General features: G+C 41.9%; 1 protein-coding gene across 1 annotated transcript; it reads right to left on the minus strand.

Moving 5' to 3' along the window:
* Positions 1-4,634: 4,634 nt before the first annotated feature.
* Positions 4,635-21,261, minus strand: LOC115152259 (alpha-parvin). The gene is made up of 12 exons (XM_029696933.1): positions 20,966-21,261; positions 16,063-16,152; positions 15,789-15,962; positions 15,449-15,589; positions 12,644-12,759; positions 12,261-12,319; positions 9,338-9,357; positions 9,111-9,172; positions 8,962-9,030; positions 7,200-7,301; positions 6,108-6,180; positions 4,635-5,434 (listed from the first exon to the last, which is right to left on the minus strand). The coding sequence occupies exons 1-12, from the start codon at positions 21,099-21,101 to the stop codon at positions 5,358-5,360; spliced, it is 1,119 nt and encodes a 372-aa protein (XP_029552793.1). The 5' UTR covers positions 21,102-21,261; the 3' UTR covers positions 4,635-5,357.
* Between the last annotated feature and the right edge of the window lie 3,567 nt (positions 21,262-24,828).

The following is a 24,828-nucleotide window of genomic DNA, read 5'->3' on the forward strand; positions in this document are numbered from 1 at the left end:
GTTCTTCTAGTGGATTGTGTTACAGAATAACTGGTTAGATGCAGGCCTTTTCAATGGGACATTTCAAGGGGTTGATGTCACTATACACAGACAGTGCATTCGGAATGTATTGAGACCCCTTGACTTTTTCCACGTTGTTACGTTAAAGGCTTATTTACTAAAATTGATTACATTTAGTCTAATTGGCAGCAATTACAGACTCAAGTTTTCTTGGATATGATGCTACAAGCTTGGCACACCTGTATTTCGGGTGTTTCTTCCATTCTTCTCTGCAGATCCTCTCATGCTTTGTCAGGTTGGATGGGGAGCATCACTGCACAGCTATTTTCAGGTCTCTCCAGAGATGTTCAATTGGGTTCAAGTCCAGGCTCTGGCTGGGCCACTCAAGGACATTCAGAGACTTGTCCCGAAGCCACTCCTGTGTTGTTTTGGCTGTGTGCTTAGGGTCGTTGTATTGTTGTAAGGTGAACCTTCGCTCCAGTCAGAGGTCCTGAGAGCTCTGGAGCAGGTTTTCATCAAGGATCTCTCTGTACTTTGCTCCGTTCGTCTTTCCCTCAATCCTGACTAGTCTCCCAGTCACTGCCACTGAAAAACATCCCCATTGCATGATGCTGCCACCACATTTCACCATAGGGATGGTGCCAGGTTTCCTCCAGGCCAAAGCATTCAATCTTGGTTTCATCAGACCAGAAAATCTCATTTCTCATGGTCTGAGTCCTTTAGGTGACTTTTGGAAAACTCCAAGCAGGTGGTTGTGTGCCTTTTACTGAGGAGTGGCTTCCGTCTTGCCACTCGGCCATTAAGGCCTGAGTGGTGGAGTGCTGCAGAGATGGCTTTCCTTCTGGAAGGTTCTTCCATCTCCACAGAGAAACTCTGTCAGAGTGACCATCGGGTTCTTGGTCACCTCCCTGAAATGTTCTGTTACCCTTCCCCCGATCTGTGCCTCGACACAATCCTGTCTCAGAGCTCTACAGACAATTCCTTCGACCTCATGGCTTGGTTTTTGTTCTGACATGCACTGTCAACTGGGGGTTCTTATATAGACAGGTGTGGGCCTTTCCAAATCATATCCAATCAATTGAATTTACCACAGTTGGGCTCCAATCAAGTTGTAGAAACGTCAAGGATGATCAATGGAAACAGGATGCACCGGAGTTCAATTTCAAGTCTCATAGCAATGGGTCTGAATATTTATGTAAATAAGATACTTTTTATTTTTAATAAATTAACAACAGTTTTTGCTTTGTCATTATAGGGTATTGTGTGTAGATAGCTGAGGAAAATGTTTTTATCCATTTTAGAAAAAGGCTGTAACATATCAAAATGTGGAAAAAGTCAAGGGGTCTGAAGACTTTCCAAATGCACAGTAAATACATGAATGTTTGTGCACCAATCGTCTCTCTGATTCATAGTCCACAGGGCTGCTTGTGATGTTACGGGTGAATGCCTCAGCCTTTGATGTGGCCCTGCTTTCTTAGCAGCATGTGAAAATCCCAACACTTGGAGAGAGGGCAGCCAGGTTACATGACCCCTAGCGAAACGGGCTTAACAGAGCAGACATTGTGTGCGTTTCTATGGAGTTATTATGGTGTTTAGCCTACATGTGTTCAGCTTTTTCCAAAAATGAATGATCAATCCTCACATGCAAATAAAAGAGGCCAAAGGTATCAAATTATCTTCTTCACATCTCTGCCAATGGTCCCTTCTCTGCCGTACTCTCTACACTCTTACGCCTGCTAAAAGGTGAGGTACGAGAGGCAGACTCGGCAGATGCACAAACACTAACTCTGCTGTGAGGAAAAGTAATGAAAGGAATAAAGGGGAGAGGGATGTAGAGGGAGAGAGATGGGGGTAATTACCCTCTAATGGGGATAACACTAGTATTCAGCAGTCAGGGCACCTTACACGACCAGTCAATTACTCTGCTGTCGTTTTCTGTTATTTTCTCTCTATAGGGTGGAAGTGTACTCAAATGTACTGAAAGCTCTCTCTCCCGTAGCTTTAGTGATAATAGGTCAGTAGTGAATGTGTCAGAGGCAGAGCAATTGGAAACTAACGTTATTATGGTCGTAGTGGCTTCATACTAGCCGGACTGCCATCTCGCTTCAACTGAGAAATAAAGCACAGCTCTACCCTATTCTTACAGGGACAACCAAATATCATATAGGTTACACTAACAGACATGACCTAGTACATCGGTACACTGGTTTATTTTAACCTTTAAATGATCAAATACAGAAAGAACCTTGTTTTTCTGCCGTTTTCCCAACAGTGACCACCTGCTCCCAATCTTTAATAGTATTGCAGAGCTGACAATCTTTAATAGTATTGTAGAGGTCCCTCAGCTCTATTGTAGAAATATATGACAGGAAAGGCTGAGACCCGCTACAAATACTGCTCTGATCCAAACCTCAGCGTTCCAAAATATCATATCCTATTCTGAAGAGGGAAGTCAGGTAACATTGCAGTAATGGAATAACATTCAATCACTATAATATCCACAGACAATGTTTTATTTCAGAATTAACAGATGAGTACTACAAACTATGGATGAATTAACTCAAAATACAAAAAGCTTATAGTGTATATCATTTGAAAGTGTTTGCACAGACCCCAATTCTCACACATTTTACAAATCTTTAAGACCTCTGCATTAGTGAGGGAGGTCACACTTTATTTGGATAGTCCGGATTGTCCATCTGTAGATGCTCTACAGATAGTATGACTATTTGTTGATAAGGTTACGGTTAAGAATAAGTGTCAGGGTTAAGGATATGATTAGTAGGTACAGTGCATTCGGGAAGGATTCAGACCCCTTCCCTTTTTTCACATTTTGTTATGTTAGCCTTTTTCTAAAAATGGATTACATTTGTTCCCTCAATCTACACACAATACTCCATAATGACAAAGCGAAAACAGGTTTAGACATTTTTGCAAATGTATTAAAAATAAAACAGTAATCCCTTATTTACATAAGTATTCAGACCCTTTACTATGAGACTCGAAATTGAGCTCAGGTGCATCCTGTTTCCATTTATCATCCTCAAGATTGAATTGGAGTCCACGTGTGTTAAATTCAATTGATTGAACATGATTTGGAAAGGTACACACCTGTCTATGTAAGGTCCCACAGTTGACAGTGCATGTCAGAGCAAAACCAAGTCATGCATGAGGTCGAAGAAATTGTCCATAGAGCTCCGAGACAGGATTGTGTCGAGGCACACATCTGGGGAAGGGTAGAACAAAAAAAAAGTCTGCAGCATTGAAGGTCCCCAAGAACAAAGTGGACTCCATCATTCTTAAATGGACGAAGTTTGGATCCACCAAGACTCTTCCTAGAGCTGGCTGCCTGGCCAAACTGAGCAATCGGGGGAGAAGGACCTTGATCAGGGAGGTGACCAAGAACCCGATGGTCACTCTGACAGAGCTCCTCTGCGGAGAAGCTTCCAGAAAGACAACCATCTCTGCAGCACTACACCAATCAGGCCTTTATGGTAGTGGCCAGATGGAAGCCACTCCTCAGTAAAAGGCACATAACAGCCCACTTGAAGTATCCAAAAGGCACCTAAAGACTCTCAGACCATGAGATACAAGATTCTCTGGTCTGATGAATGCCAAGCGTCACATCTTGAGGAAACCTGGCACCATCCCTACGGTGAAGTATGGTGGTGTCAGCGTCATGCTCTGGGGATGTTTTTCAGCGGCAGGGACTGGGAGACTAGTCAGGATCAAGGGAAAGATGAACGGAGCAAAGTACAAAGAGATCCTTGATGAAAACCTGCCCCAGAGCGCTCAGGACCTCAGACTGGGGGCAAAGGTTCACCTTACAACAGGACAACGACCCTAAGCACACAGCCATGACAACGCAAGAGTGGCTTCGGGACAAGTCTCTGAATGTCCTTGAGTGGCCCAGACAGAGCCCAGACTTGAACACGATCGAACATCTCTGCAGACCTGAAAATAGCTGTGCAACGACACTACCCTCCACCCTGACAGCGCTTGAGAGGATCTGCAAAGAATGGTAGAAAGTCCCGAAATACAAGTGTGCCAAGCTTGTAGCATCATACCCAAGAAGACTTGAGTCTGTAATCACTGCAAAAGGTACTTCAACAAAATACTGAGTAAAAGGTTCTGAATACTTATGTGAATGTGCTAAAAATTCTAAAAACCTGTTTTTGCTTTGTCATTATGGGGTATTGTGTATAGATTGATGAGGGGGAAAAACAATTTCATCCATTTTAGAATAAGGCTGTAACATATCAAAATGTGTAAAAAGTCAAGGGGTCTGAATACTTTCCGAATGCACTGTAGTGGAAATGTTACTGATAATCTATAGAGTAGTGATCTCTAAGGCATTCCTAGTCTATCGCCAAACATTTCTGTAAACAAAAAAACAATGCATTGGCAGGGCAATTCAAGCAAAGCCAATATGCAGTGATCATGTTCTGTACAAACCTCATTAATACAGTGCTGTTTTTAATAGGGTCACGTTTAAGTTATGTAAAACGGCTTGCATTTTGACTCGGAAACTGATGGACTCCAAAAAGGTTGGTGACCACTGCTGTAGAGCATCTACAGATGGACTATCCAAACAAAGTGTTACCGTGAGGGAGACCTTCCGTTTCTTTACAAGATTGTTTTAACGTTCCAACATTTTAGGAAATTCAGTTCGGGGTTACTAAAACGTTTAACATATATGATACACGCAAAGCAGTTTTGAGAGTAAAGTAAAAGAGCATATTCAATCACAGTCAGCACTTTAAGTGGCGTCTTCCTAATGACGGCATGCAGTACAGTATTTTTATTTAAAAAGGCACTCATCTACTAGTGAAAGTAGAAAACAGCTAAGTGAATGAGAAGGTCAGGTGTACACAAAAGCACTAGAAATACAGGTTAACAAACATTTGTATAGTAAATAAATGAAACGAGCTTTAGCGATGGAAACATGAAGAAATTTCATCACTATATATATCAACCTTTTGAAATATGACATTAAGAAGAACAAATGGAATTTATGATCAATAAAAAATATCATTAAAATACCAATCATACAATGACTGTTTTTACTTAGACTAATATGCATTCATTTAAGAAACAAAAACAGATGCAGTATGTAGTGTATTTTAAAATGGCAAACAGCACATACAATAGTAGAAGATATTATTATAGCACATAAAATATTTGGAATAATGGAATCTATAAAAAAATATTGATAATACCAATGCTGAATGTCCTGAATTGGTTCGTAGTGTTCTTTGCAAGGGACAACTTCCTTTGAAGCATGTAATTGGGGAAAAAAAATGCTTGAAATTTGAATGTGGTACCCCATAAAATGAGTCACACCCAACACTGCATATTCACTCCACATTTCTGTACCTGGTGAAGAGGTTGTACAGCACCCTCAGGGTTGACTTGAGGTCACAGTTCACGATATCTGGGAAATAAGGGAATTAATAACGTTTGAATAAACACAGACAGCAATCTCTCCAAAAAAAGAAATGTTTTGATAGAGTCAATACCAGTAAAAATATATATTTTTTATTAAATTCTAGCAGGATATGCGGTATAAAGGAAATGTTTTGACCATGAGAAATGATTCAGGTACAACACCGCCAATGAAAAAGGTACACCGACCATGAATGTGTTTCAACACGCATTCACAGACACACTACTACATAATACTAAGGACAAACTAACAAAGACGTCACGTAAACACACACAAACCCCGACAAGTAAACATATCCACAAAGGGGCTTGGTGTGTAGTGCTTTTCCTTTAGCAAAGTGCGGCATTTAAGATTCACTGAATGGATTTGTACAGTAGAAGAGCATATAGACAATTATCTCGGAACAGTTCGAATGGAAGATAAGTTTTGCTTTATGTGAGAATATTGCTGTCAGGGCTTATTGCCTGATGGAATTTTCACCCAAAAAATACTGACTTTAAATTAGGAGGCATATGTATTGCGCCATCATGGTTTAGCACCAACTTTCCAGAATCAGTCTTCTTAAAGATACGAAAAAGGATACAACAAAAAAGTAAAAGTAATACAAAACATAATTGTCCATGGGAACTATATAAACAGCATCCTGAATGAGAACACCTACCTTCAGGTCTAGGTTTGGGTCTCTCCAAACCTCCGTCTTGCATCAGCTCAAAAGAGAAGGACACGTTGTGCACCTGCATGAGAAAGACAATGACAGCAACATTACACAGCAGAAGAGCAAGCCACACACAGGTAGGCCTAGAGTATGAGGAAACAGCTCCCAAACCATATCACACCTATACAATTCACACAAGTCATTACAGTTCCCCTACCACAGGTTCCTAGGTGTGTAAACATCAGCTCAATAAACCCATAAGCTCTTTACAGCTGGACAAACAGTCACTCGGCACCAGGCAAAAAGGAGGGGGACGGAGGTTCTATCAGAATTTGGTTGTGGTTTTGGTTTATGTAAAAGTGTGGTACCGAGTGTCAGTACAGAATGTGGGAAGCCTTAGAACAGATCAGCTAGGAGGTGAAGGCAATTTAGGAAATATGGAGAGGATAATTAGTAGCCAAAGTTTAAGAGAAAGAGAGCGCTTGAAACAGAAGAGAGAGCGAAAGAGAAGGAAGAACAAGCGAGTTAAAAATCAAGCAATACCGAGACTGACCATTGGAGGATTCCTTCAGGCGAGTACCAGGGACTCCTATATAGCAGCTGTCCCTGAAAAGACCCCTTGTCCGCCCCCCCCCCCCCCCCCCCCTCCCTGCATTAGTGCTAATCTCCTGGCCACTTATTGATTTTCTGTGCAGGAGCAGATTACAGATGCTGCCTGCCGGGTGCCCACTGCCTGGCACATCACAGCCTGCTGGAGAGGACCCAGTCTCAGGCCTGACAGGGCGTCCCTTTAGAAAGCCTGCTAAGAATAGCTGTCAAGAGGCTTTGGGTTGCACATTGTCTGTCTGACAATATGGAATAATCTTCATGATAAATACTAATATCAGCAAATATAGATAATCACCGAGGGATTAGCCATCTTGAATTTAACAATGATGCAAATTATTGAATTTAACAATTAGGGCCTGAAAATACAATAATTTGCTGGAAATGTATGAAACGGAACAAAACAAAAGAGTAGTGTGTTCACTGTCATTAAAGTGTACCACACAGAGCAAAGATAGAATTTGGAAAAATGGAGAGTAAATGTCAACATACCTGTTGTTCAAAGTTCTCAGGAGTCAGGAAGAAATTATAGAGTGGAACAAAGTAGCCCTCCAGCAATCCCATCAGCAGAACAAGGTATACACCGTCTGCAAACTAAAGAATAAAAAAAACATGCTTATTCATATCAATATACAAGACGTATGATTCTAATTAGATACAGTTGAAGTCGGAAGTTTACATACACTTAGGTTGGAGTCATTAAAACTCGTTTTTCAACCACTCCACAAATTTCTTATTAACAAACTATAGTTTTGGCAAGTCAGTTAGGACATCTACTTTGTGCATGACAAGTAATTTTTCCAACAATTGTTTACAGACAGATTATTTCACTTAATCTCAATTCCAGTGGGTCAGAAGTTTACATACACTAAGTTGACTGTGCCTTTAAACAGCTTGGAAAATTCCAGAATAGGATGTCATGGCTTTAGAAGCTTCTGATAGGCTAATTGACATAATTTGAGTCAATTGGAGGTGTACCTGTGGATGTATTTCAAGTCCTACATTCAAACTCAGTGCCTCTTTGCTTGACATCATCGGAAAATCAAAATAAATCAATTGTAGACCTCCACAAGTCTGATTCATCCTTGGGAGCAATTTCCAAACGCCTGAAGGTACCACGTTCATCTGTACAAACAATAGTACGCAAGTATAAACACCATTGGACCACACAGCCGTCATACCGCTCAGGAAGGAGACGCGTTCTGTCTCCTAGAGATGAACGTACTTTGGTGTGAAAAGTGCAAATCAATCCCAGAACAACAGCAAAGGACCTTGTGAAGATGCTGGAGGAAACAGGTACAAATGTATCTATATCCACAGTAAAACGAGTCCTATATCGACATAACCTGAAAGGCCGCTCAGCAAGGAAGAAGCCACTGCTCCAAAACCGGCATAAAAAAAAGCCAGACTATGGTTTGCAACTACACATGGGGACAAAGAGCATACTTTTTGGAGAAATGTCCTGTTTGGCCATAATGATCATCGTTGTGTTTGGAGGAAAAAGGGGGACGCTTGCAAGCCGAAGAACACCATCTCAACCGTGAAGCATGGGGGTGGCAGCATCATGTTGTGGGGGTGCTTTGCTGCAGGAGGGACTGGTGCACTTCACAAAATAGATGGCATCATGAGGAAGGAAAACTATGTGGATATATTGAAGCAACATCAAGACATTAGTCAGGAAGTAAAATCTTGGTTGCAAATGTGTCTTCCAAATGGACAACGACCCCAAGCATACTTCGAAAGTTGTGGCAAAATGGCTTAAGGACAACAAAGTCAAGGTATTGGAGTGGCCATCACAAAGCCCTGACCTCAATCCTATAGAACATTTGTGGGCAGAACTGAAAAAGCGTGTGCGAGCAAGGAGGCCTACAAACCTGACCAAGTTACACCAGCTCTGTCAGGAGGAATGGGCCAAAATTCAACTTATTGTGGGAAGCTTGTGGAAGGCTACCCGAAATGTTTGACCCAAGTTAAATAATTTAAAGGCAATGCTACCAAATACTGATTGAGTGTTCGTAAACTTCTGACCCACTGAGAATGTGATGAAAGAAATACAAGCTGAAATAAATAATTCTCTCTACTATTATTCTGACATTTCACATTTTTTAAATAAAGTGGTGATCCTAACTGACCTAATACAGGGAATGTTTACTAGGATTAAATGTCAGGAATTGTGAAAAACTGAGTTTAAGTGTATTTGGCTAAGGTGTATGTAAACTTCCGACTTCAACTGTAATTCTAGTTCATACTGTACCTGTGTGTCCAGTTCAGCCACCTCCAGATTGAGCTTGTTCAAGTGTTTGTTCACAAAGGTGATGAGAGTCTGTGGAAACAGCAGTAATTTCTGTGAGGCACGCCAACAGTACAACAGAAAACTCTACTACTAGTATTAACACACACTACCTTTTTTACCACATTGAGCTTGTCTGGAGCATGATCAAACAGGGTGTCGAAAGCATCTCGCTCTTAATGGACGGAGAGAACAGTCATACCGTTACTCACAGAAACGAGGTAAAAAGCGTCAAGGTTGTCATATACTGAAAACAGCTATTACATTGAATTAATTTTTTTTTAAGTGTCAAATTTACTGATTAACAAAATGGAGAGAACAAACCCAGTAGAACACATACCATGTCTTCCAGATAAAGCCCTGAGGGAAAGAGAAAGACAAAACAAGATATAAAAGCGCCATTTGGTCTACAAGGACAGCTCACAAAGAACTTAATTAAAATGTCCATATTAGCCTACTTTACATTTTAGTAATTTAGCAGACGGACGCTCTTATCCAGAGCGAATTACAGTAGTGAGTGAGTACATTTTCATACTGGTCCCCCATGGGAATCGAACCCACAACCCTGGCGTTGCAAGCGCCTTGCTCCACCAAGTGAGCTATTCTACAACTACTAAGTCTTCCTCAAATTATTACCAATCCTACAAGTTATGACTCCAAACATCTAGAAAAGGCAACTCTCCTGAATGTAATCCTCACAAATATTCTTGATAGGCATCAGTCTGGTGTTTTCTGTAATGACCTTAGTGATCACTGTTTTACAGCCTGTGTTTGTAATGGCTGCTCAGTGAAACTACCTGTCCTGATTGTCATAGACACTTGCTAAAAAAACTTTAAATGTGCAAGCCTTCCTTCATGAACTGGCCTCTAAAATGGTATAGAATCACCTCTGTCGAAGACATTTGGACCTTCTTTTCTTGATCTTTTCAGTGGTATTGTTAACAAACACGCAAACAAAGAAAATGAGAATTAAAAACAGGTTCAGCCCCTGGTTCGACTAGGATCTTGCAGAGTTACTCCACCTCAAGAATTGCATTTGGCAACAGGCACGACACACGCATACTCCGGCTGACTTTTTCTCATTCAGGCAAATGAGAAATAAGTGCACTTAGGCTATCCGGAAGTGCCAAAGTTAACTGCTCCTTAAAGTAACTCTCTCAAAGCGTTTAATACGGTAGACCATTCCATTCTTGTGGGCCGGCTAAGGTGTATTGGTGTCTCTGATGGGTCTTTGGCCTGGTTTGCCAACTACCTCTCAAAGAGTGCAGTGCATAAAGTCAATCTGCTGTCTCAGCCACTGCCTGTCACCAAGAGTACCCCAAGGCCCGATCCTAGGCCCCCCGCACTTCTCAATTTATATCAACATAGCTCAGGCAGTAGAAAGTGCTCTCGTCCATTTATATGCAGATGGTACAGTCTTCTACTCAGCTGGCCCATCCCCGGATTTTGCGTTAAATGCTCCAAAACAAAGCTTTCTTAGTGTCCAACAAGCTTTCACTACCTTTAATCTTGTTCTGAACACCTCCAAAACAAAGGTCATCTAGAATGCCCCTCTTCCCACAGGTGTTATTACTACCTCTGAGGGTTTAAAGCTTGAGGTAGTCACCTCATACAAGTACTTGGGAGTATGGCTAGACAGTACACTGTCCTTCTCTCAGCACATATCAAAGCTGCAGGCTAAGGTTAAATCTAGACTTGGTTTCCTCTATTGTAATCACTCCACTTCACCCCAGCTGCCAAAATATCCCTGATTCAGATGACCATCCTACCCATGCTATTTTACAGAGACATAATTCATAGATCGACAGGTAAGGGTGCTTTCGAGCGGCTAGATGTTCTTTACCATTCGGCCATCAGATTTGCCACCAATGCTCCTTATAGGACACATCACTGCACTCTATACTCCTCTGTAAACGGGTCATCTCTGTATAACTGTCGCAAGACCCACTGGTTGATGCTTATTTATAAAACCCTCTTAGGCCTCACTCCCCCTACTGCAGCCCTCATCCTCCACATACAACACCCATTCTGCCAGTCACATTCTGTTAAGGTCCCCAAAGCACACACATTCCTGGGTCGGTCGTCTTTTCAGTTTGCTGCAGCTAGTGACTGGAACGAGCGGCAACTAACACTCAAACTGGACAGTTTTACCTCAATCTCTTCATTTAAAGACTCAATCATGGACACTCTTACTGACAGTTGTGGCTGCTTGGTGTGATGTATTGTTGTCTCTACCTTCTTGCCCTTTGTGCTCTTGTCTGTGACCAATCATGTTTGTACCATGTTTTGTGCTGCTACCATGTTGTTGTTGTGTTGCTACCGTGCTGTGTTGTCATGTGTTGTTGCCTTACTATGTTGTTGTCTTAGGTCTCTCTTTACGTAGTGTTGTCTCTCTTGTCCTATATTTATATGTACTTATTTTTAATCCCAGGCCCCCGTAGGAGGCCTTTTGGCAGGCCGTCATTGTAAATAACAATTTGTTCTTAACTGACTTGCCTGGTTAAATAAAGGTTAAATAAATAAATAAAAATACTATTGATACATTCATATCAACCTGATGCAGAGGAATGTTGGTGGTGAATACAGTAATATTTTTGGAGTACACAAGCGATTAACCTTACTGAACATTAACAAAATGGGCCACAAGGCATTGTCACACACGTTGAGTCAAGGGGCTGCTGCCACATCCCATCAGCCATCACACAAAAGAGGGCCAACAAGGAATGGCTTAGACACGCACAAACACACGCACATACGGCACCCTTTCTCTTCGTGATGTAATCCCTGATGGCAGTGGCAGGGCAACGGTCCTGGTCATATGATAACAGCCCTGTGACCGTGACCATGATATGAGCGCTTCGCTCGCCCACTAATCTCCCCAGCTACTCTGGACCTGCTGCACCGCTCCAACCTCAGCTGGGGCAACGCTACACTGGCAAGGAACCATCACATCCCTGTTTATACAATGGTCGACTGTGCTCATACACACTGGTGAAATAATTGTGCTTGAAAACCTATTCATAGGATGCAGTTATTTCATAAAGGCTACAGAGGGGATTGCATCTAAGAGATACAAATCTATATTAAAGTACTTCATATTGTAAATAGGAGATTGCATTGTGTTTGGGGGAAGACAGTGGTATGTGGTTTACTGCTGTGGTGAACCTATCCCTGTTTCTGGCATAACAGAGCTCTCACACGGAGTGAGGAGGAGTGTGTTCTCTCAATGACTGGTTCATCCCATCAGAGAAAAAGCGACCTACTCTGTATTGCCCGTGATCTCCTCCTGGATCTGGCGAGATTGCAGAATCCCCTCCCTTTTCTGAGAGAAAATAAAGAAAAAAGAAACAGGAAAAGGAACAGAGTAAATCGGCATTTTAACGTCATAGATTTAGCCGGTGGTAACTTGTGGAATAGACACAGGCTGGAATGCGGTTTTAACCAATCAGCATTCAGGATTAGACCCACCCGTTGTATAATTTGACATAAAGTATTGTAGTACTGCAATTTATCGTAAAACAGCATTTATAAGCATGTATAGCGAAGTTATTATAACATGTAACAAAACATGTATATGACCTTAGACTTATATATAGTTTCATTCATGTGTACTATGCACCAAGCAAAATAAGAGAATTTACAGTACCTGAACCACCACTACTTGGATGGACACGTGATCAGGAAGTCTGATTGGTGCTCTGAAGTGCTGAGACAGCGCCACCAACAGGTGAAGAATGGCCACTATACTCTTAGCATGGACCGCTGGGCAAGAGACCGACAGAAATGGGATTAGCTTTAGTTTTCATTGGTTGGAAGAACAATCAATGAAGGAAACAATGTTTTGATTCCTGCCTAATAAAAATAAGCTAAATTAAAGGAGAGGTCTCTAAAAGCCCTCTGATATCGGCCTGATCCTCCCAGTCTAAGAGGATCAGAACAGAAGTGTGTGTTACATCTCCCTTAGGTGTTTTCTTCAGCTTAAAAAGAAAAAAAGGTTGAAAGCAGGGAACAACGCATTGATTTGGTTAGCGCTTGGGTGACAGAATTCTGAAGTAAATTCGATCAAAAACGCCATATCATACAAGTGTTCCTCTCTCGTGATGTAGTCATTCATTTACCTCTTACCGTATGCCGAGATCCACATTAGCGCCACTGGCTGCCCCAGGCCCATTTGTTATGGTTTTTGAAAAGCAAAGTAATACAACATTTTTTTTAAATACATTGTACATACTCTGCTGTTCTATCACGTGCCATGATGTGCCCTGATTAAAACAGTGCTTGTCGTTTTAAGTCACGTATTTGTGGTTTGGAATATTGCAAACAGACGTGGCAGTTTCACCGCTACGGATTCCAACTTTAATGAATATGTCTATTTCTGGACTACTTCCCTCAAATCAATTCATTGCTACAACTCTCTTTCCTTTTCTCATACATGTACACTAATGATAAAACCCAAGTTAGAATGCTATTACCAGTGTTATCATATTCTTGTTAAAAGCCTCATAAAATAGAGACATCAAGGCAAACCTAAAGTGCTTTTACTGAAATGTACTGTATGGACAGACATTCCTTCTCCATTAGAGACGGATCAATGGGAAGCAGAGAGAACTCGACGACCAGTGGACGGACTCGTATCAAGCTGAAGCCCCTACAGTCAGGGGAAAAAAGTATTTGATCCCCTGCTGATTTTGTACGTTTGCCCACTGACAAAGAAATGATCAGTCTATAATTTTAATGGTAGGTTTATTTGAACAGTGAGAGACAGAATAACAACAACAAAAAATCCAGAAAAACGCATGTCAAAAATGTTATAAATTGATTTGCATTTTAATGAGGGAAATAAGTATTTGACCCCCTCTCAATCAGAAAGATTTCTGGCTCCCAGGTGTCTTTTATACAGGTAACGGGCTGAGATTAGGAGCACACTCTTAAATGGAGTGCTCCTAATCTCAGCTTGTTACCTGTATAAAAGACACCTGTCCACAGAAGCAATCAATCAATCAGATTCCAAACTCTCCACCATGGCCAAGACCAAAGAGCTCTCCAAGGATGTCAGGGACAAGATTGTAGACCTACACAAGGCTGGAATGGGCTACAAGACCATCGCCAAGCAGCTTGGTGAGAAGGTGACAACATTTGGTGCGATTATTCGCAAATGGAAGAAACACAAAATAACTGTTGATCTCCCTCGGCCTGGGGCTCCATGCAAGACCTCACCTTCTGGAGTTGCAATGATCATGAGAACGGTGAGGAATCAGCCCAGAACTACATGGGAGGATCTTGTCAATGATCTCAAGGCAGCTGGGACCATAGTCATCAAGAAAACAATTGGTAACACACTACGCCGTGAAGGACTGAAATCCTGCAGCACCCGCAAGGTCCCCCTGCTCAAGAAAGCACATATAGATGCCCGTCTGAAGTTTGCCAATGAACATCTGAAGGAGTCAGAGGACAACTGGGTGAAAGTGTTGTAGTCAGATGAGACCAATATGGAGCTATTTGGCATTAACTCAACTCGCCGTGCTTGGAGGAGGAGGAATGCTGCCTATGACCCCAAGAACACCATCCCCACCATCAAACATGGAGGTGGAAACATTATGCTTTGGGGGTGTTTTTCTGCTAAGGGGACAGGACAACTTCACCGCATCAAAGTGACGATGGACGGGGCCATGTACTGTCAAATCTTGGGTGAGAACCTCCTTCCCTCAGCCAGGGTATTGAAAATGGGTCGTGGATGGGTATTCCAGCATGACAATGACCCAAAACACACGGCCAAGGCAACAAAGGAGTGGCTCGAGAAGAAGCACATTAAGGTCCTGGAGCGGCCTAGCCAGTCTCCAGACCTTAATCCCATAGAAAATCTGTGGAGGGAGCTGAAGGTTCGAGTTGCCAAATGTCAGCCTCGAAACCTTAATGACTTGGAGAAGATCTGCAAAGAGGAGTGAGACAAAATCCCTCCTGAGATGTGTGCAAACCTGGTGGCCAACTACAAGAAACGTCTGACCTCTGTGATTGCCAACAAGGGTTTTGCCACCAAGTACGAAGTCATGTTTTGCAGAGGGGTCAAATACTCATTTCCCTCATTAAAATGCAAATCAATTTATAACATTTGACATGCGTTTTTCTGGATTTTTTTTTGTTATTCTGTCTCTCACTGTTCAAATAAACCTTCCATTAAAATGATAGACTGATCATTTCTTTGTCAGTGGGCAAACATACAAAATCAGCAGGGGATCAAATACTTTTTTCCCTCACAGTATGTATTCCACCTGTCTGACCACTCGGGCTCACTCAACAACTATTGTATGCTGAGTCTCTCTCACCAAAGAGGAAAATGGACTGAAACATGGAGGGACTGTCCAATAAGAACGCTTGTTATCATTTTTCATTGCGTAATGTCCTGCTACGGTGTGCCCGAATTAATACGGCCAAGTTCTCAGCCTCTACTTACAGTCCACGTTCCATTTGATGCTCCTGGCAGAGACCTTGATGGAGTCGTTGATCCTCTCCAGCACCGTCTGCAGTTTCTGTTTCTGGGCAATCTCCGACTGGGTCACCTCAGCTACATTTAGCTTCTCCCCCTCCAGCTTCTCTGAAACACATATATAAAGAAAACGGCATGTGTTAAATTTGGTCAGGGGTCTTCTTTAGCATAAATACAGGCATTTGCACAAGAGCCATTCCTGTCAATGAGAGAAAGGCCTGAGAGAAAATGGTCAGAGGGAGAAGGTGATTAGTAGTAGTGATCCCTTAAGTTTGATGGAAAACCATTAAATGGACTTGTTCCTCACCAAAGAGTTTCTGCAGAACCTGCCCGTCGTATAGATCCTCAGCCAGGTCCTTCACGATGATCCTCTCCCCCACCAACACATCATTGATCCAGTCAATCAACACCTTCTGGAGTTCCTGTAGTTTCAGGTCGTTCTTGGAGTTGGGGTCGACCATGGTGCGGACCTCATTCTCCTCTGTAGGAACAGAAAGCTAGATTAGGTATAGCCAGTGTCAAGGCGTCTCATCTTCTATGGCCAGGGATCTCAGATGGGGACAGTACTGTACTGCACTTACCTAGCATGGTGTCTTCTGGGTCCAGTTCGTATTGGGTGGGGCTCAAGGGCAGGTTGATGGCGTTCATCCCCTCTTCCTGGAGCTCAGACACTGTAGGGAGGGAAGACGCAAGAGAGAGCACGTCACGTCACTCACAAGGCCTCCTTTCAAACTGCCATCTTTCAGTGCAACAGCTATAAATTCACGTAGGTTGTAAGTGGCTTACTGTTTGTGCCTCCTTTTTAACTGTGATAATTCAACAACAAAAAACGCTTTCTACAATTTAGGCTACTACACGTTTCTTGTTGCTCAGTAATTTGCTGCTCTTAGCATCAGTTAAGCTTTGCCAGTATGGCCAATCCAGCAGACATAAGCACGGAAGGTCAGGGGAAATGAGAGGTTGTTGTTAAGGCGGCGGTCAACTACTAGGATTGGGACCAGCACATGATAGCACTGTAATAGTGTTCCCACACCACTAACACACTTGCTAACTACTACCACAGCTATTTGGTCAAAATAGCCTAGCGCTAACACAGCGCCGGGCTTTGCCTTCTTTATCATGTCTAATATGGTATTTTATTGAGGTGTAGCGGTTATTTCTGTAAGTGGTTTCACTCGGCAAGGAATATTTTCTTAGAAGCTGCTGCTCATTGGAAAAGCACTGCAATTTTATCTCAAGTCCAGGTAATGGCCTTCTGTCCTCCGGACAGGCATTTCCTCAGTCTACTACTTATTGGCCCTCATCCGTACACTCCTCCTCCCTAGGCTATATCTCACAACAGAGAAGACGTGTTCTAAAGGGGATGATTCTTAAATCAATAGCAGCAGCTACAATTGATTCTTAATCAATATCACGTTTTCTCCTTAGATCATTGCACCACCTCAGCTTTCTGTGTCACCGTTCCTAAATCAGCTTATCTGATCTGACACTTTTCTCAGTTAACCAAGACAATATACTTTCCCCACCTGTTAGTAGCCTATTTATCACGCAGAACTTCCTGGTTTCCCCATCAACCCCTGCCCTGCCCTAGAATGCGTTTCACTATACTGCTTCGTGTCAGTTTCAGTGACACCTGTAGTGGTGTGAACATCCTGTGCTGGATTTCTCAGCCTTCCTTCCCAGCGAGGATGACATCCTCTTAATCAACACCATCAGCAGCCCTAATTCTGACCGCCTGTGTAGCATCATATCAAGACTAAAGGAGAATATCCTGTGTCTTGACAGCACGACATACAGTGCCTTCAGAAAGTATTCACTCTTTCCAGATTTTATTGTGTTACAGCCTGAATTTAAAATTGATTAATGGACATACAATTATCTGTAAGGTCCGTCAGTCGAGGCTTGATTTTCAAAAACAGATTCAACAACAAAGACCAGGGAGGTTTTCCAATGCCTCGCAAAGGGCACATATCAGTAGATGGGGGGGAAGAGAAAAAAAAAGCAGACATGGAATATCCCTTTGAGCATGGTGAAGTTATTAATTACACTTTGGATAGTATATCAATTCACCCAGTCACTACAATGATACAGACGTCCTTCCCAATTCAGTTGCCGGAGAGGAAGGAAACCGCTAAGGGATTTCACAATGAGGCCAATGGAGACTTTAAAACCCGTGAGAGTTTAATGGTTGTGAAGGGAGAAAACTGAGGATGGATCAACATTTTAGTTACCCTGCAATATTAACCTAATTGACAGAGTGAAAAGAAGGAAGCCTGTACAGAATACAAATATTCCAAAACAGTTAATTAACCTGTCTGCAACAAGGCACTAAAGTAATACTGCAAAAAATGTGGCAAAGCAATTCACTTTTTTTCCTGAATACAAAGTGTTATGTTTGGGGCAAATCCAATATAACATTACTGAGTACCACTCTCCATATTTTTGAACAGTGGTGTAAAGTACTTAAGTAGTACTTCAAAGTATTTTTTACCTAAGTACTTTTTGGGGGTATCTGTACTTTACTATTTATATTTTAGCCAACCTTTACTTCACTACATTCCTTAAGAAAAGAATGTACTTTTTACTCCATACATTTTTCCTGACACCCAAAAGGGCTCGTTACATTTTGACATGAAAATGGTTCATTTCACACACTTATCAAGAGAACATCCCTGGTCATCCGTACTGCATCTGATCTGGCGGACTCAGTAAACACAAATGCTTTGTTTGTAAATTATGTCAGAGTGTTGGAGTGTGCCCCCGGCTAACCACCAATAAATTTAAATAAAATTGTGCTGTCTGGTTTGCTTAATATAGGGAATTTGAATTGGTTTATACTTTTACTTTTGAAACTTAAGTACATTATAGCAATTCCATTTACTTATGATACTTAAGTATATTTAAAACCCAAATACGTTTAGACTTTCACTCAAGTAGTATTTTACTGGGTGACTTTCACTTTTACTTGAGTCTTTTTTATTAAGGGTATCTTTACTTTTACTCAAGTATGACAATTGAGTACTTTTTCCATCACTGCATAGTGTTATGGGTATGATTTTAAATCGCTAAGGACAGGGGAGTTATTCAGGATAAAAAAAAAGAAACGGCGCTAAGCAGAAGCAGAATTCTAGTTCAGTCTTTTTCACCAGACACTGGGAGATGAATTCACTTTTCAACAGGACAATAACCTAAAACACAAAGCCAAATCTACACTGGAGTTGCTGACCAAGAAGATAATGAATGTTCCTGAGTGGCTGAGTTACAGTTGACTTAAATCTACTTGAAAATCTACAGCAAGACCTGAAAATGGTTGTCAAGGAATGATCAACAACCAATTTGACAGAGCTTGAAGAATTTTGAAAAGAATAATGGGATTGTGCAAATGTTGCACAATCCAGGTGTGGAAAGCTCTTCGAGACTTACCCAGAAAGACTCACAGCTGCTTCTACAAAGTATTGCCTCAGGGGTGTGAGTACTTATGTAAATGAGATATTTATGCATTTCATTTTCAATGAATTAGCAAACATTTCTAAAAACATGTTTTCACTTTGTCATTATGGGGTATTGTGTGTAGATGAGTGAGAGAAAAAACGACTTAATCCATTTTGAACTCAGGCAGTAACCGAGCAGTCACTTTAGCCCTACCTACATGTACAAATGACCTCGACTAACCTGTACTCCCGGCCCCCACACATTGACTCGGAACCGGTACCCCCTGTATATAGCCTCGTTGTCATTTTTAAGTGTTACTTTTATTTTTTTGTATATATTTTCTTAACTCTATTTCTTGAACTGCATTGTTGGTAAAAATTATTTGAAATATGTGACAAATAAAATTTGATATGTGGAATGAATACTGTATGCCTTCTCTCAGAAATAATTGTATGACTGAAATATGTATGCATCAGCGTGTCTACAAAACATAAGAGCGGTATTATCACTGCCCTCCCAATCGCACATTTAAATAATGTCCATAAACAATGTCCTCTAGACCAGCAGAGATTCACACACGGAGCAGGTAATGCTATGAGTTGGGGTGCTAATCCTTTACCAGACCTGCTACAGACACTGGGTCTCCATTCCTCATCTCCTTTCCTTCATATGAACTTATGTGAAGGACCTGGATTGGTGAAAGCAAGTACCTGGAAGGTATCCACCAAGCATTGCTTACACCCATCCTGCAACATCATCTATGTGAAAATGAAGGAAGGGAAAGCAGCAAAGGACGCCACTTTAGATTGTTGAAATGCAGCCACATCGTTTCTCCTTCCCCTCCTCATGCTCCAGCAGTGGGTGGGTGAATACTAACAGGCTGTCTTACCTGGTGGGCAGAGTGCTCCACAGCCCATCGCTCCAGTCTCTGGGTTTCCAGCATCTTCCCTTCACTGACTCATCCTCTCCTCCAGCCTGCTTAACATCCACTGTCCTGTCTCTAACACTCTCTGTCTCGCCCTTTCCTCCCTCTCTCTCGCCGCGGTCCAATCAACAGGCTTGTTCAAGGCCGTGTCCCCTCTCTTCCTCCCCATCGTAAAATGTCAGAGAGCTTCAAATGAAATATACTGCCGCAACGCTGGACCAGAGAAGCTTTCCATCAGATCACCAGGAACACACTGCGGACATCCTGGCCAGTGTGCTCCATCGTGGATGTGAGTGAGGGAGAGACGGGATAGGGCTCAGCTGTAGGGGGGCAACCACTCAGCCCTGTGAACCCTGATTGATACAAACCAATCATAACACAAGTGCAGGGCCGGACAACCACATTTTGGGGGCCCCCTGGAGATCGGGGGCACTCTGAACAGGACAAACGAAGAGGGAACATTTCCACTTAAATGTGCAACTTTAATTCATTTGATGATGAACTTCAGGATAAAACAATGGGCAACTCGTTCATTTTATAGGTGTTAATCCTGTACCAGTGAAATAAAATACATATACTAGCAGTGCAGCTGCTCCTGGAGTTGTGTTTGCTCATGCCTCATTCCTGAGTAATTGCATCTGAAGTAGTAGCATACCCTACATGGCAACCATAGCCTGCAGCTACAGTGAGTAACTACTAGGCACTGCATGCGCCCCCAGGCTGCCCTGCAGGCCAACTCGTGTCAATACAAGAACGTTGAAATACAAGACATCCTATAAGAGTGTGTAAGCTTAAGCCTATGTAGTACCCTACTCCATTCTGATCTCTTCAATGAATTTGCAGTTCGGAAAGCAGGCAAAGGCGATATTCCTTTACCAATAACGTATTGACAGAATCAGACTGAAGAGTAGACAATGGTCGAGGCGTGACTTCATTACACAACGTATTTTCTGCTCACATTGAAACAATGTTGTAGCGACTAGCTAATTAAAATGAGCTACACGGTCGTTCCATAAAATACTTAATTTCTGCTTGTGCTTTTTTAAATTTTATTTTATACACATGCTACTTCACGCAAGTAAAGTTTAGACATGGTCGTGACAGTATTGTTTTGATCAGAAATGTACCTTCTTTTGCCTTCTTTCTTCTTACTAAAGTTCCTCCAAGTTTTCCCAGGAACGAGTCATCTTTCTTTCTGGAAGAGGGTGATTTCGGAGTCGTCGGCGACGGAGAGGTTGGCGACTTTTGCGGCGAAGTGGCCATGATACAACTTATCCAAAAGTACAATCAATATTGTAAAAGTTGAGTAGGTCTCTGAAATAAATAGATTTTCAGGTCAAATTCTGCTCAAGTGAATTTTCACTCCCTAAAGCGGAAACGGAATTTCATCCAGCCTTAAATCCCTTCCTTGTTCCCACCCCTATTTCTAGTGTAAATAAAACCCTACTGGCTGAATACAGATGCACCATTGAAAGCATCTAGATTGGCTGCATCACCACATGGTATGGCAACCCAGCAAACATGTCCATATTGGTACGATGAGGGTCCAATGCGGGCTAAAATATTGGCTTTGCGTAGGTTGCCCACATTGGGCTGTTGTGCCTTTGCTCATCAGCTCCAGGTTGGTCCCCAAATGATTTGCCCAGTGTTGCCCAGTGTGGGCAGGCCATATCTGGTGAGGTCAGCCTATACTTTGCCTGAAATAAGCCCATCTTTTCCAAGCAAACATGCCCACATTGGCACGATGTGGGTCCAATGCGGCTTAGAACATTTGAGCCCAAGGGCCCGTGCTGGGCTTGGTGTGGGCTAGCCCGTGCTGGGCTTTGTGTGGGATGGCTGTGGGCTGGCCCATGCTGGGATAGCCTGTATTTGGTAGGTGTGGACTTATGGCTTTTTGTGGGCTAGCCCCTGTCCACCTTGCCCACCAAATACCCACGAGGCCAATGGGGTTATGTTTGCTGGGAACTGCTTGACATTCGACCGCAAGGCACTACAGAGGGTTGCGCATACGGTCCAGTACATTACTGGGGACTAGCTCCCTGCCATCCAGGACCTCTTACTCTATACCAGGTAATGTCAAAGGAAGGCCCTAAAAATTCTCAAAGACTCCAGCCACCCAAGTCATAGACTGTTCTCTCTGCTACCGCACAGCAAGCGGTACCGATGCACCAAGTCTGGAGCCAACAGTACCCTAAACAGCTCTACCCCCAAACCATGAGACTGCTAAACAGTTACCACGACAATTTGCAATTACCTTTTTTGCACTAACTCTTTTGACTCATCAGATACGTGGCTTCTACTGTTTATTATCTATCCTGTTGCCTAGTCACTTTACCCCTACCTACAGTACCAGTCAAGAGTTGACACACATACTCATTCAAGGGTTTTTCTTTATTTTGCTATTTTCTACATTGTAGAATAATAGTGAAGACATCAAAACTGTGAAATAACACATGGAATCATGTAGTAATAAAAAAAAAGTGTTAAACAAATCAAAATATATTTTATATTTGAGATTCTTCAAAGTAGCCACCCTTTGCCAAGGTTTTTTTTTTTTAAATACATTTTTATTTATCTAGGGAAGCCAGTTAAGAACACATTCTTAATTACAATGACGGCCTACACAAACCAGGGTCTGTAGTGACACCTCTAGCACTGAGATGCAGTGCCTTAGACTGCTGCGGCACTCAGGGTAGGTTTGGGTAGGTTACTTTCTAAATGTAATCCGTTAGTTACCTGTCCAAAATTCTAATCAGTAACGTAACTTTTGGATTACCCAAACTCAGTAACGTAATCTGATTACATTCGGTTACTTTTAGATGACTTTCCCCTTAAGAGGCATTAGAAGAAGACAACAATGTAGGTTACCAATTTAACCACATCTACTGCAGGATAAATCAATGTTAAAGTTTACATAGCTGGTTATATATGGATGTTAAATTTTACTTTGGGTTGGTTATGTAGGCTTCTTCTTTCTACTACATATAATAATACAATCTTTACATTAAAAACCAAAGTCTATCAGAATTAGTCATTCCAATAAATGTTATACCCCTTGATCTTCAAGAATAGGACTTGGAAATATGGAAGTATATATTAGCCAAATTGTGTTACCTGAGCATAACCCCAAAACGAAGGATTTATTAGTCAGCCCTAATCTGTTGTTTATGATTTTGTTGTCATGGAGGACTGACTGCGCTCATTGATTCCAGTTGAAAAAGAAATGCTGCTCTCATGGAATTGCATGGTTTGAGTACTACTGAAAAGTGCTATTTACATGTGAAAAATGAATGCCATATGCTGCATTTGCTATAGGCCTATTGTTTAACTTTTTGTTGGCAACACTTTGATATCTTGATAATATGCAGCTGTTTAAAGGGTAAATCCACAGATGAAACAATAAATAAACGTCCATCCCGCCTGTTTTGGTAAAAAGCTGACGGGTAGGCCTGGAGAAATGTAACCACTCTCAGAATAACAGACAGAGCTATGGATGCAAGGACTGACCATCCATGATATCAACATGATTGTTTTAACCATGCTATGAGGCTATACAGTGTTAGTTTACGTTTACATTGTTTACAAACATTGGAGAAAAACAAGCATATAGTTTGGGTTCTCATGGAGTGTGACAGTTGAACTAAGATCATGAGGCATTTATAAGTTATATTCTTCAAGAATCAATGGATATATATATACAGTACCAGTCAAAAGTTTGGACACACCTACTTATTTAAAGGTTATTCGCTACATTGTAGAATAATACTGAAGACATCAAAACTATGAAATAACACATATGGAATCATGTAGTAACCCCAAAAAATGTTAACAAATCAAAAGAAAATTCATATTTTGGATTCTTCAAAGTAGCCACCCTATGCCTTGATGACAGCTTCGCACACTCTCAAACAGCTTCAAGATGTAGTGACCTGGAATGCATTTCAATTAACACGTGTGCCTTGTTAAAAGTTAATTTGTGGAATTTATTTCCTTCTTAATGCATTTGAGCCTATCAGTTGTGTTGTGACAAGGCAGGGGTGGTATACAAAAGATAGCCCTATTTGGTAAAAGACCAAGTCCATATTATGGCAAGAACAGCTCAAATAAGCAAAGAGAAATGACAGTCCATCATTACTTTAAGACATGAAGGTCAGTCAATTCATTAAATGTCAAGAACTTTGAAAGTTTCTTCAAGTGCAGTCAAACCATCAAGCGCTGTGATGAAAATGGCTCTCATGAGGACCGCCACAGGAAAGGAAGACCCAGAGTAACCTCTGCTGCAGAGGATAAGTTCATTAGAGTTAACTGCACCTCAGATTGCAGCCCAAATAAATGCTTCACAGAGTTCAAATATCAGACACATCTCAACATCAACTGTTCAGAGGAAACTGCGTGAATCAGGCCTCCATGGTCAAATTGCTGCAAAGAAACCACTACTAAAGGAGACCAAGAAGAAGAGACTTGCTTGGGCAGAGAAACACGAGCAATGGACATTAGACCGGTGGAAATCTGTCCTTTGGTCTGATGAGTCCAAATTTGAGATTTTTGGTTCCAACCACTGTGTCTTTGTGAGATGGAGGATCTCTGCATGTGTGGTTCCCACCGTGAAGCATGGAGGAGGTGTGATGGTGCTTTGCTGGTGACAGTGTCAGTGATTCATTTAGAATTCAAGGCACACTTAACCAGCATGTCTACCACAGCATTTTGCAGCGATACGCCATCCCACCTGGTTTGAGCTTAGTGGGGATATAATTTGTTTTTCAACAGGACAATGACCCAACACACCTCCAGGCTGTGTAAGGGCTATTTGACCAAGAAGGAGAGTGATGGAGTAAGAAGGAGAGTGATGGAGTGCTGCATCAGATTACCTGGCCTCCAGTTACCTGACCTGGGAACTCCATCAAGACTGTTGGAAAAGCATTCCAGGTGAAGTTGGTTGAGAGAATGCCAAGAGTGTGCAAAGCTGTCATCAAGGCAAAGGGTGGTTACT

This window comes from Salmo trutta, chromosome 17, assembly GCF_901001165.1.
Source record: "Salmo trutta chromosome 17, fSalTru1.1, whole genome shotgun sequence".
In the NCBI taxonomy this organism is placed as follows: Eukaryota; Metazoa; Chordata; class Actinopteri; order Salmoniformes; family Salmonidae; genus Salmo; species Salmo trutta.

Coding starts and splice junctions, on each gene's coding strand:
- LOC115152259 (XM_029696933.1), bottom strand. CDS start 21,101: ATGGCCACTTCGCCGCAAAAGTCGCCAACCTCTCCGTCGCCGACGACT. Junction 9,173..9,337: donor GGCTTTATCTGGAAGACATG/GTATGTGTTCTA, acceptor CCGTCCATTAAG/AGCGAGATGCTTTCGACACC. Junction 7,302..8,961: donor TGGCTGAACTGGACACACAG/GTACAGTATGAA, acceptor TTTATTCTTTAG/TTTGCAGACGGTGTATACCT.